Here is a 14471-nt window from a genome sequence, read left to right as displayed (position 1 = left end):
TTTTGGTGGACATAATTCCAGATTTCTCTATATTATTTACATTTATATAAATATCTTAGAAAGGCTCTTTTTTTTCTTTTCTTTTTTTTTTTTTTTTTTGCGGTACGTGGGCCTCTCACTGTTGTGGCCTCTCCCGTTGCGGAGCACAGGCTCCGGACGCGCAGGCTCAGTGGCCATGGCTCACGGGCCCAGCCGCTCCGCGGCATGTGGGATCTTCCCGGACCGGGGCACGAACCCGTGTCCCCTGCATCGGCAGGCAGACTCTCAACCACTGCGCCACCAGGGAAGCCCAGAAAGGCTCTTTTGATTCCTGTATTTGTTCACTCAACCGTGAACAAATAATAAATAAATGCATAGTACTATTGTATTGATCCTATTTTATTTAGCCTCCCCTATCATAGTTACTTAGGTTACTTTTAGACCAGAAAAGTTCCAGGACATTGTTAAATAATAGTGGTAACAGAAAGGTTAGAACAGAGAAGACAACAGAAAAGGTAACAGAAAAGATAATGGCTGTTGATTTGGTATGTACACTTTTCGTGCTTAGAAGTTTCCTTCTTTCCTTATTTTTATAAAGAATTTCAATCAGAATTGAGTATTTAACTTTGTCAAACATTGAATTTTGCAAAAGTTTTATATTTATAACTATTGAGATAACCACAGTGTTATTCTCTTAGCATTATTAATATGAATTCTGTTAATAGGTTTCCAAAGACTGAATCATCTTCACGTTCTTGAAATGAACTTCATTTACTTGGAGCATAGTAGTATTCTTTTAACATTCCTCTGGATACTATTTGCTAATATTTTATATAGGATATATGCATAAATATTTATACATGACACTGATCTACTATCTTTATTAGGTTTGTGTCAGTGTTATGCTTTCTTCCCACAAAGTTATTAAGGAAACTTTCTTTCTGGAACAGTTTATATAATGCAGGATTAACTGTTGCTTCATGGTTGAAGCAACTGTGAAAAAATGTGCATTTGTTACATTTTTTTAGAGGTAGCCCTGTGACAAATGTCTTTAAGTCTTCCCTAGTTGCTAGTCTATCTAGTTTTTCTACCTTTTCCAGGATCAATTATGGTAATTTTATTTATTTTAAAATGTTTATTCTATCCAGGGTTTTGTAGAACACCAGAATAATTTAACAACTATTAAAGAAATTTAAATGGGAGTCAAAAATCATCCATCCTAATTTCAATGCACCAGAATCAGTTTTACAGATGACTTTTACCAACCTTTCAAGAATAAGTAATTCCTATATTATATAAGCTATTCCAGAGACTAAAATCATTTTCTGAAGCTAGTATAATCATGATAACAAAAAATAGTGTACAAACAGAAGATCACTGACCAACTTCACTTGAGAATATAGACACAATAAAGTATTGGCAAAGGGACTCTAACAGCAACTGGAGAAAAAAAAATCAAAACCAAGTAGGGCTGATCCCACTAAGACAAGGATGGTTCAACATTAAAAATGAAATAAAACCTTATAAATGTAAGCTACCATACTAACAGATTAAAGGAAATAGCCATATGACCATCTCAAAAGATGCAAGAAAAGCATTTAATAAAATCAATTCTTGATTTAGAAACAAACAACTTAATTGGATATAGAAGGGAACATTTTTAACCTGATAAAAGGTATCTACCAAAACCCTAGAACAAACATCACACATAATGATGAAACTTAACAATTCTTATTAAGGACAGAAAAACAGTTACCTCAGTCATTTGCCACTGCACTAGTAATTAAGTCCTAGCTACTTACCATTACCAAATGTCAAGGGAAAAAGTCACTTCATGCATTTTTTACTTTCCTTTTAAAATTTTAATATTTCTGTAACTGGGTTATGTCTTATAACTTCCATGGTATGACAGTCAAGTTGCCAGCATGTTTTCTATCTTACTGATACATAAAACAATGCTGCAGCTTTCAGCTCTCCAGTCTTTGCAGCAAGAAGACATAATAAATGTTTAGGATAGATTTTGAGTATACCTGTCTCACAAGTAGGAGGCTACTGAGGAACTTTAGGGAGGGGAATGACATGGTGTGATTTTGCTTTTTAGAGCGATCATTCTGATTGCTATGTAGATACTGGACCATAGGAACATAAGACTGCAAGTAGGGAAGATTCACTTGGACATTTTTTCAGTAATCCAGGTACCATGGATTAGAACAGTAGTGACAGAAATGATAAGAAGCAAAGTCAAGAGGCAGTAACTGGACTGCAAAAAACTCCGCTGTGTGAACTGGGAGGTCAGGTTACTGTAGGGTTAATGAACAGGAAGTCACGAATCAGCACACCTGGAAGTCCACCTGGAAAATCCAAATCCATATCCTGGCAGTGAGGGGTTTTGGAATCTCCCTGTTAGTCAGCACCTGTTCATTGGACTGACCCAAAGACACTGAGCTAGGAAGACTCCAGAACCCCTGCTAATTTGCTCTTCCCTTCATGGCTGTCTCTTCCCACAGCTGTTTCTCCCTGAAAACAAGCACTACAGGTCACTCTTATTTGAGAAAAGACACTGGTCAGATGACTGGGACCAATGCCAACTGCGCCACATTCAAATTTCAGTTATAGGACGGTCTTACTGTAGTTCAATCTGAGATATGTTTTGAAGGTAGCATTGATAAGAATCCAGTATTTCACTCAATAAATATTTATTGTGCAGCTAATATGTGCTACTCTGGGTAATAATGATACAGCAGTAAATGAAATGGATAAAGTTCCCGCCCCTAAGGTACTTATTCATAGTTCTAAGGCAACGTGATGATGGACTGAAGTAAAATGCACTTACTGAACATTTATTATGTGCCAGACAGTCCTAATACTTCAGATGACTCTCTATCAAAGAGATGAAAAGACGGGTCTGGCTCCATCTTATGTTAAAAAAAGAGAAAAGATACCAATGTATGTGACTTAAAACTCAGATAATCCTCTACTTCCAGTCAATTTTCAGGATTACTCAAAGATATTATCTTACACTCCATTTTTTTAAAGGCTCAATCAAATTATTTAGAATATCTGTTCTTGATTGGTGAGAAATCTGACTTAAAAGATTCTACCATTGTGCTGATAAAGTGTCTGAAAAGACTCAGACTCTCAGGAAAGTAGATTAGAAGCAATATGCAAACTAAATAACATAATATTTTCATAATCAACTTGTAATCTGCCCATATAGGCAGGTACGATATTTGCAGCTGTGCTATACAGTAAAATTAAGTAGGCCACTTTTTCATTATTTACAAACAATAGAACGCAGTTCACTGTGTATGCTCAACATCAGTATCAAAATTACACAAACGTGGCACATATCAAGAAATCAAACAGACTGTTTACAAGCAAATACTTCCAAGAAAGAAAACTGCCCAATTGGTCATTTAAGTAAATATACTATAGAATAAACACAATTCATTATGTTAACTAAAATTAATGCAAACCTCATTTAAGTTTGTCTTAACCCATTCTTATCAATAAAACCTATGCTTTATCTTCAAGCCTAAATTTTATGACCGCAATTTTCTATGTTTTACTAGTTATACAATTAGACAAATAAGAAAATTAGAGTAAATCCTTGGAGATTTATTTATTTTCATTTACTCCCAGTAAATGAAGCAAATCCCAAGTAATAAGCAGTGATTAAACCTGACAGTCACAAAGCATTTTTCTTCAAAAAAGCTCTGTTGTAAAGAAACATGCTTAATATATTCCCAACACTCATTTCAAGGAAGCTAAGCACAGAGAAGGGGCAACGGCAGTTAGAACAGAGGCCACAAACGCAGGCTCCTTTCTTCCCAGCTGGTCAATTATTTTGTTGCTTTGCCTCTTTCAGCATTTGGACAGTGGCAGGGTCCTTTCTGCCTTTTTCTTTCTTTTTTTTTTTTTCCTTTTTTCTTTTTTTTACCCTGAAGAAGGTATTGTCCTCTTTTTTTTTAGGCAGAAAAAAAAGTGTATGCATGGCTTTTTTTTTTCTTAATAGCAATCATCCTCTACCATAAAATAAATACACTAAACCACACTGAATATTATGTGTGAACTTTTAATAAAGACTAAATAGAATCTTCCTCTGTTTCCTTCTATATAACAATAATATATGTTAACTGCAAACTATTCAGACAATTTAGAAAGGTATTAAAGGAGGAAGGTGAAATTTGCCTGAAATTCTCCTACTCGTAAATAAACCCTACTTAGAAAAACATATTTCCTACAGGGCTACGGCTATTCAAAATTATTTTATTATCAATGTCAAGAAATTTGCATAAAACATTAAAGTACTTATAATTTGGGACAAAGTGTTTTCTAAAGATTTTACTACTTTCTTCTCCTTGATGTTCTCTTTTCCTAACCATATCAAGTACCTTCTGGGAAACAGTCTAGTGCAGCGGCTTTCAAACCTTTTTGAACACAACCCACAGGAAGAAAATCACTTAATATTGTGTGACCATAGTCACATATACCCATGTAGAACTGAAACAAAAGTTTCATGAAACAGTACTTTCCCTCAAGACATATGACGCACTCTGATAGTTTCTCTATTCTATTCGACTCCATTAAGAAAATAAAAAGGCTGGTTGTGTTGTGTGATTTCCCAACTCACTTATGGTTTTTACAACCTGCAATTTAAAAATCATTGATCTAGAGGGAAAATTCCCTAAATTCAGTGACCCAGCTTTGAAAACAGTTCTCTTAAGTAACCAGAATCAGGTCACTTAATCTCTTTCCTTCTGAATTTTCCACTTATTGTACAGAGCTCAACAGTCAATAAGAAAATGCATTTAGGGAGATCAGCTCGGTGCTTTGTGTCAACCTAGAGGGGTGGGATAAGGGAGGGTGGGAGGAAGACGCAAGAGGGAGTGGATATGGGGATATATATATATATATATATATATATATATATATATATATACACACACATACATACATACATACATACACGTAGAGCTGATTCACTTTGTTATACAGCAGAAACTAACACAACACTGTAAAGCAATTATACTCCAATAAAGATGTGAAAAAAAGAAAGAAAGAAAGAAAATGCATCTAAAAAACCCAAACCAACCAACTAACCCTATCATTGTGGGCAAACTTTAGTATTAGTAAGCAAAACTAATAAACCAGGCAACTCACTCAAGAAGAATCAGATCCAAAACACCCCAATAATTCATCATGTTACCATCCATACATCATCAGGTGCCTTCATAAAGTAGGCCCTATGAAACTGCATTTGAGTCAATGGCTCACTCCAAGATTCTGACTGTACTGAACAGGAAACCAACTCATCCTTCACCAAACAGCCAAAACCTCACCAAGTGATTCCAAGTTACCCAGGATAATTAAAATAAACTGCATGGCGGTGGCACTATCAGATTTTTTTTAATAAGTCAGATAAAAGCTCTGAAATAGCTCCAGCATCTTTTAAATACGTTTATGCAATGGCCCACTGGGCTATGTCACATTACATACTACACATGATAGCATATCCCCACTGGGATACTCCAAAGGAAATCTCTACAAAGATGTATTTTCTAGGAAATTTGACTATGGCAAAAAACCACACAAAACAACAAAGAGCCTATTTTGTGGTCAAATGCTCTGCCACTGAGCTATACTACCGCCCCTCCCAAAAAACTATTTTGAATTGGTTTAGGGCAGGAGTGACTAACTAGCAGATAGTTGTAATACTCCAGAACACACCGAATTTTGTATACAGCCTTGTAATTCTGCTTAAATGAAAAAAGGAAACAACACGGTGAAAAGTTATATTACAGTATATCTCACTTAATACTATATTACAGTATATAATATAATATGCTATGTTATATTATCCACTTAGTGCCACGGGACAAAAATACAACCCTATGTGTCTGGTAGTTCCAAGTTAATTACCACTATGATAAAACCATTAAGGTAATAATTCAGATGAAATTTTGGACATTAGATTTTTTTTTAAGTGGAACACATTAATGACCATATGAGATATATACTTATATATATATATACTGATACATACTTAACGAAAATTAATGGTAAATAGGCCAGCCATCATAACTACTTCTCTACTTTCTATTAAGTTCCTTAGGAAACATGTCAAAAGCCCAAGTCTTTAATACTTACTTAAATACAAGTCTGATTTGAGTGTAAATCATTTCTATGGTATATCTGATAAACTGAATGAATATTTTCAACAAAAAGCACAAAATTCAGCCAACACTGAGTTCACTAGAAAATTTTAAATGAAAAACTATTAGCTAGAAATTAAAATATTTACATTGTGATTAGTAATGAACTGGTCAGTTAAATGTAGTATTAAAGTGAAACATGAGAGCTGCAAGTTCAGAACAGCTGGGATGTATAGGAGAAGGGACATATGGCCCCCTCACCTACAATTAAAGAATAATTCACACAGAAGGTACTTTAAGACATTCTTGAAAGTAAGTGAGGGATGTAAACGAACTATGATGGAAATGTTCGACCCTTAAGATTAAAGGAAAAAAATTGGAAAAAATAAATGACATGAAGAGAAGAACATCAGAACAGACAAAGGGCCAGGAAATAGGTCTCAGTGGGAGGAACAAAAATATGGGGTAGAGGAAGAGTGCAATGGAAAAGGTCAATAGATCAGTATCATTAGCTGAATGGTCTCTGAACTGACTGCTAAGAGCTGAGCTCTTTTAGGTGGAAAGAGGAAGGCCACTGAAAGGACTTAAAATGTAGTATGAATAGAAAAGAACTTTTTCTGCACTGTTCCACTGCACGGAATCACAGCAGAGATAAGAGGGAGTAAAAGGAAGAAACGCAGCAGAGTCTCTGTGTGTCTGTAGATACGGACCAGCATCAGGTAATATCAGAGATAAGCTATGGAGAATAACCTTGGAGGCCACTTTGCTTCTGTTACAAATGGGCTAGTTCATTCATTCAACAAATATAAGCAATACTGTATACATTGATGTGTATTTTGCTAAGCACTGGGCAGGATACAAACATATAATAAGTCACAGTCTTTGCCCTCAGGAACTTACCATCAAACAGAGGACATACAATTACCAAAACTAGCAAGTGCCCCAGGGGTAGTTCAAAGTAACTGCTACAGGGTGTAGAAGTAAACATTCTCCCTCCCAGCGAGTGTGACTGCGGTGGGAGTGGGGGAGTGGAGGCGCAGGAGGGGCGCACTTTACTGACAAGGATGAATAGAATTTCAGATGCTGGAGATGAAGGGAGCAGGGATTCAGGAAGGCAGGGCAACCTCTGGGTGGGCTGGAAAGTAACTATCAAGAAAGAGAGAAAAGAAGAAAAGGAGACTGGAGCCAGACTGTAGTGGTGATTTTAGTCTGCAGTTCACTAACTCCAGCATGCATACGTTGACAAGTGTTTGTCAAATTCTTCATCTATCACAGAACTTTCCTAGGAAAAGAAAAATTAACTGAGTTTGAAATTTCACGATTGCACAAGAAAACCATTCCTAAATTTAGAAAGTTTTATAAAAAGTAATCGGTTCTGGGCTTCCCTGGTGGCGCAGTGGTTGAGAGTCCGCCTGCCGATGCAGGGGACGTGGGTTCGTGCCCCAGTCCGGGAAGATCCCACATGCCGCGGAGCGGCTGGGCCCGTGAGCCATGGCCGCTGGGCCTGCTCGTCTGGAGCCTGTGCTCCGCAACGGGAGAGGCCACAGCAGCGAGAGGCCGGTGTACCGCCAAACAAACAAACAAACAAACAAAAAAACCCATCAGTGCTACTGAAAGAGGCCAGATAGCGTAAACTGGCTGGCTGTCCTCACACAGGTCACAGTGGAGTCACTGTTAGTGAGAACTTCTCACACTCTGTCCGTGTGCTTTAACTCAGCCAGGAGGACTGCCTCTCACAGGAAAGAGCTCAGTCACTACTGCCAAATCAAACTCAGCTTCTACACAAAAAGTATCGAATATGATTTTGGTGCTTCAAGTTTTTTACTAGACTGGGCTCAGAAAAAAATCACCAAACTCAATACACTCAGGCTAACAGACTTTAAACCTTTCCTTATTTTGAGTCACTTAAACATATCTTTATTTGAAGCTTTCATAATATGTCACACTTAGCTTCTCTTTATGGTATCTGGCAAAAAAATCTTAATATTCCTTAAGCCAACAGAACACTCCTATTTTATATAAACAGCAGATAACGGGGGTGGGGTGGGGTGGGGTGGATGGACTTCGTGACCCAGCAATGCCTTTTCTCACATCACCTTAACGGGCGTCTTGGCTAACCAACTTGTATAGACTGCTTATTCTATCTGTCACCTTGGCTGGACCACAGTGCCTGCATATCTGGTCAAACAGTATTCTGGATGTTTCTGTCAAGGTGGTTTTGGATGAGATTAACATTTAAATGGGTGGACTTTGAGTCAAGGGGATTACCCTCCATAATGTGGGTGGGTCTCATCCACCAGGTGAAGGCCTTACTAAAACAAACTGACCTCCCTGAACAAGAAGGAATTCTGCCAGCAGACTGACTTTGGACTCAACTACACCTCTTCCCTTGGGTCTGTCAAACCTGCCAGCCTACCCGGCAGATTCTGACTAACCAGGCCTCCACAACTGCCTGAGGGAACTGCTTAAAAGAAATCTCACTCTCTCTGTACATACACATTCTGTCTCTCTGGAGAATGCTGATTAATACAAGATGGTAATGCCAGAACCAGGACTACAGACTATTAGTCAAACGATTTTAATTTCCAAGGAGAGGAGAATAAAGAAGAAAGGAGAAGGGTGTAGTCAAAGGAAACGACATAGCTAACTTACACACACCTCTGTTTTTATTTCTCTCTACTTACAGCAAACAGATTAAGCGTATAAGCAAACCAACTTATACATACATACTTTAATGCTCTAAAACTAAAAAGTTTACTGTGGATTCATAAATTATCTCACAAAATAAACACTGAATGTTTTTCCTTTCTAGTCCATTTTTCTTAAAACATCCACACATGTGTACACATTACCACCTTCAGCCCAACAAGAGTTCCAGAACTATTAGATCTCTATTTCCTACCAAGGATGACAGATCCCAGTTACTGATCTGCTACTACATAATCATTAGTAGTGACAAAATTAATCTTTATTTATTAAATAACAACTATATATATCAAAGAACTTCATAACTCTATCATCTCAAATCAGTATTTCTATTAATAATAAAGCCAATGTTATTAAGCAAAAGCTTCAGTAACATTCTGGGCTATTTTCAAATGGTGTTTTTAGGCTGTCTATGCCAATTATCCACCTTAATATGAAGTTTCTTGTGGCAAGTCAGCAACTTAACCAATTGCTTCGATTATTAACATTATAAATCTGTGTAGGGAATTCCCTGGTGGTCCCAGTGGTTAGGACTCCACATTTCCACTGCAGGGGGCACAGGTCTGATCCCTGCTTGGGTAACTAAGATCCTGAAAGCCATGTGGCATGGCCAATAAATAAACAAACAAACAAACAAATAAATATCTACGTAGATCTATTAAGGTTGGTATTGCCTCATTTCATCTAAACCTGACTGAAAGGAGCAAAGAATATAATTAACTCGGAAGTATATTCATTCTCATAGGGTAAATATCTCATCCGCAAATCATAACAACTATTTGAGAAGGGGTTAAGAAAAGGCATATCATACAGCTTGTAAAGAATGTTCTTCAGAGTAAATACCTGATTACTCCATATATGAATATCTTATGTAGCTATTGTTGAAAAACTATATAATATCAAACTCCAAAATTTAATTTTCAGTTGGCAGGAAGGTGGGCACATATTTTTTTTAAAAACTATGATAATGAATCTTTCCTTCAAGAACTGAAGAATAATTCAAGAGGCAGGTACCTGAAACAGTAAGATCCAGCCTGGGACAGAGGTTAGCGTTTTAAGGAGACGATGGTGCAGTGTGCCTGTAATGCACAGAAGGGTCAGGCGTTTGGAAAGATCACTAAGAAGTCACGCACAGACAGTACAGGAAACCGCACTTCAGATGGGAAAGCCAAAGGGGGCAGCGGCGGAAACACCACCGCTTACAGTTTACAAACTAGTCTGCATGAGCACACTTTTAAACAGAGAGCAGTGCCGTACCAAGAGGGGCACACGAGTAGGAGCGGTTTGCCTCAGTGAACAGGAATAGTTTATCACTGGTACTGTTCACAATTGCCAGCATACGGCAACAATAAAAAGTAATGGGCCTCCCTGGTGGCGCAGTGGTTAAGAATCCGCCTGCCAATGCAGGGGACACGGGTTCGAGCCCTGGTCTGGGAAGATCCCACATGCCGCGGAGCAACTAAGCCCGTGCGCCACGACTACTGAGCCTGCGCTCTAGAGTCCGCAAGCCGCAACTACTGAGCCGGTGCGCCACGACTACTGAAGCCCGCACGCCTAGAGCCCATGTTCTGCAACAAGAGAAGCCACTGCAATGAGAAGCCCGCGCAGAGCAACGAAGAGTAGCCCCCGCTCATGGCAACTAGAGGAAGCCCGTGGGCAGCAACAAAGAACCAACACAGCCAAGAATAATAAATAAATAAAAATTTAAAAAGTAACTACTTTTCATCTGTTTCATTATTATTTTTAAATCAGCTGCAGACAGTGCATCCCTCTGTCACCTGCACCCAAGTGCACTGCCCCACTGCATCTGTCTCCTGGTACACCACCAACAGAGACCTCTGAGGTGACCTGCTCTACACTGTCTCTGGGCCAAAGACAACTTGTTCTGGCCGTATCAACAGAAAGAGCTCTCCCAAGAGAGACACAAAAGAAATCAGACTTTGAAATTATTTTCACCACTGTAGTTAATACTAATGTGAGTAGTTCAGGTATATTATACATTAACATAAAAATTAAATACTGGTTTAAAAATCAGTTTGTATTCATCGAATGAACATACATATTTTAGTGATGAGAAAATACTTACATTAGAAAGAAAATGGAGCGTTATTGTAGCATAATTAACTCTATGGGGAAAAACCAGATTCTATTCTTTTAGAATCCTAAAAAAGGTCAGTAACTCAAAAGCAGTAATAGTTTTTCCCTAAGTGGACTCTACCCCTAAAAGCTGAAATTTATTTTCAGCTTCATAAAGCGACAAAGGATTTTTCATATTTATATTCTATAAATTCATTGTTTATAAATAAAATAACCTAATTCTATTAAAAATAAAGGAAAATTTTTTGCATAAGGGAAAAAGTTATTTCAACCAAATTTCTGATGTGTTATTGATCCTACTCTAAATGGTTTCTAGATTTGACAACTGGAGATAAATAACTACCACTAAACTTATTTCAAGGAGATTTACTGAAGACAGATGAAAGAACTAGAAACTAAAACACCTGACTGAAGGCCAGAGACTGACTGCATTAAACACAGAGCAGCCTGGAGAGAATCTCTGCGTGAGGGGCACAGCAGCTCCACCTCCGAGTTGGCGACGGGGTTTTTCCTAACGTACACATGTGACTAGAGACCAAGTCATCACTTCCAGCATTGTGGTTATAATTGTTTGAAATGAAGGCACACCTTACTAGAGTTACTACATTACACAATATGAAAGGGGAAAGGGGGAATTTGAGAGTTACATAATTTAAATCTATGAAGATTTAATGAACAATGCACAATTTAATCACCAATTTAATGCTATATGGGTTTTTTTTTAAAAAAGGGCATAAACTATTCTGCCATGTGAAATAAAAATAAAGTCAGTTTCTGAAGTTTCTAAATTCGTAAAAATTTATTGCAGCTTAACATGGCAAGGCACTCAATAATGTACTCAATCATGATTATTAAAGGCTGTTGGCGGAGAGACTGCTACTAACATAGTGGGTTTAAAAATAAGCAGATGAATGCTCCTCTTCTAATATACAACCTAGGATACAGCAGGCTCCAAAGGGTTATTTTCAAGTTACTCATAAATATATCAACTTCTAGAGTTTGTCTGGCATATAATATTCAATTAAAGTGGGCCGATACGTTATTTACAGACTTGAAAAAAAACCCCGAAAGCTTAGCAAAACAAATGTGCCCTCTTTCACCTCTTAAGCAACAGCTTAACGTATGTCAAGAAGCAGGATGCATTACACAAAAGCACAAGGCTAGCCTAGTTTTGAGACTAGCATTCCCACTTCCTCTATAAGGTTTGCAGGCCTGTATAGCACTGATATCTAGAGACAAATAGAAAATCATCCAACTCCAAATGCATCTTTCTGGCTTAAACCTAACTACATTTCAACTTACCAGATCCCTGTGCAACACCCAGTTAGCATGCAGGTAGTGAATCCCATCTAGGATCTGATACAATAGTGACTTCACCATTCCCCGAGGTAACTGTACTGGCTTCTTGTTTGCTTTAGAAGCTCTGTGAAACTTGATTATATGCTGAAAGAAAGAAAAATATCACCAGAAGCTTAAAAAAGGAAAGATAGTTTGATATATAATATTTTCCTAACAGAAAAAGAAACACTCAGGGATTTCCAAAGATTTGAAAATATAATTTCACGTTCTGCTGGATAACATAAATAACCTTAAATTTTCCAAATAACTAGAGCTAAAATGTCATTTCCTAAGCATATGATACGGTCTCAGAAAATAAATGATGACAACAGAGAAGTAATGTGATTTTATTTTTAAAGTATAATTAAAAATTACTTTCAGAGTTACTTGACCCCTGTTTATCTGGTGAAAATTTTCAAGAAAAGAGTATTTTTTATTCTGCAGTGATTAAATGAAAAAAAAAAAAAAAAGAACAGAGAGAGCTCTGGCTGGTTGACATAGCATAGATGTGGTACCTATTTACAATACATGAGTTATAAAGAAAGCAAACGGGAAAATATTTCAATTAAGTACACACAAACACAAAGGAATAACATGTAAATGACCAATTCACACTGGACATAATTAGAAATATGAAAGCTTCTTCAGACGAGGAAAAAAAAACAGCCTTGTAACATCCATCAAAGCTTTCTAGGTATCAATATAATGTTAGTGGACATCTGGTAAACACAATACCACTTTATAAACAGAAAATCATTTTACAAATAAATGTACCTCAACAGAAACAAGATCCAATGTTTCAAACTTTTGACAGGTTTCATTTTAATTAAAGCACTCTTAAACTGCAAGAAAATCTACAAGTCAGCTGCAGCCAACTCTGCTGTGTGCACCACTGTGCCCATGCCTGCATCTAATATGCACAAGAGCAGACTCCTGACCAGTATTTGTGAGGGAATATCAGGCGTATTCTTGAACTTAATAAAAATAATTAAAAGAGGAGTGAGATATTTAATATTATACATTAATCTTTTCATTTCTACTTTCTTATGATATAGAGGTAGAAAATGGGTAAGAAATAACTAATGACTAATGAGTGACGGAGTTTTATCTTCCAAAGAAAAAATAAAAAGCAAAGGTATATTTCAGAAGGTAAGGGGTATCAGTCAGTACATATGTAGTATGACTAATCTATACTTTAGTAGCAGCATTACATTGTTAACTTTCTTCTCAGTAACTTTTTTAAAGTATTTAAGAAAAGGCAAACAAAACAGAGCTACAATAACTCTTAATAATCTAGACTGTTTGTCACCTATCTTAAGAAATGATGTGACAATCAAGTCTGTTCACCTTAAGAAGAACCAGTGGCTCTCAGAGCTTAAAAAAAAAAAGATTAAAATACATTAAAAAAAATTAAAACCTGCCAGAGTAAGAATGAAAGGAACAAATATTTAGGGAGGTAAGATAATCAACTGATGCCATATACCGCTTCTTTAGTTATATTTTCATTAGGGTATTACATATTTTTTACCAATATTTTATAACTACAAAAAACTATAGTGGGAGAATTTTTTACCTTCATTTTTATTCCAGTGCAATATAACAAATATGCAATATGTATACCATAAGATTTCACCAACACCTAAGTGATTTTTTTTTTTTTTTTTTTTTCTTTTTGCGGTATGCGGGCCTCTCACCGTTGTGGCCTCTCCCGTTGCGGAGCACAGGCTCCGGATGCGCAGGCCCAGCGGCCATGGCTCACGGGCCCAGCCGCTCCGCGGCATATGGGATCCTCCCAGACCGGGGCACGAACCCGTATCCCCTGCATCGGCAGGCGGACTCTTAACCACTGCGCCACCAGGGAGGCCCCTAAGTGATTTTTTTAAATGACTCTTTTTACTGCAACTGTTTTCTTTTTTTTTTTCTTTTTTTTTTTTTTTTTTCGGTATGTGGGCCTCTCACTGTCGTGGCCTCTCCCGTTGCGGAGCACAGGCTCCGGACGCGCAGGCTCAACGGCCATGGCTCACGGGCCCAGCCGCTCCGCGGCACGCGGGATCCTCCCAGACCAGGGCACGAACCCGCGTCCCCTGCATCGGCAGGCGGACTCTCAACCACTGCACCACCAGGGAAGCCCCACTGCAACTGTTTTCTAACCCTCTGCTGCCTTACCCCATCTAATTCATTTCAATATTCAAATTA

General features: G+C 37.6%; 1 protein-coding gene across 3 annotated transcripts in view; it reads right to left on the bottom strand.

The window, feature by feature from the left end:
• Nucleotides 1–14471, bottom strand: part of CDK8 (cyclin dependent kinase 8) — a 102219-nt gene that overhangs the window by 26543 nt on the left and 61205 nt on the right. For all 3 annotated transcript variants that reach the window (XM_060079740.1, XM_060079738.1, XM_060079739.1), the window contains exon 4: nucleotides 12240–12380. In XM_060079740.1, coding sequence (XP_059935723.1) covers nucleotides 12240–12380 — 141 coding nt within the window. The remainder of the gene's footprint in view (nucleotides 1–12239; nucleotides 12381–14471) is intronic.

This window comes from Mesoplodon densirostris, chromosome 17 (assembly GCF_025265405.1).
Source record: "Mesoplodon densirostris isolate mMesDen1 chromosome 17, mMesDen1 primary haplotype, whole genome shotgun sequence".
NCBI lineage: Eukaryota > Metazoa > Chordata > Mammalia > Artiodactyla > Ziphiidae > Mesoplodon > Mesoplodon densirostris.
The sequence above is the reverse complement of the archived record's forward strand: the minus strand, read 5'-3'. Positions and strand labels throughout refer to the sequence as shown.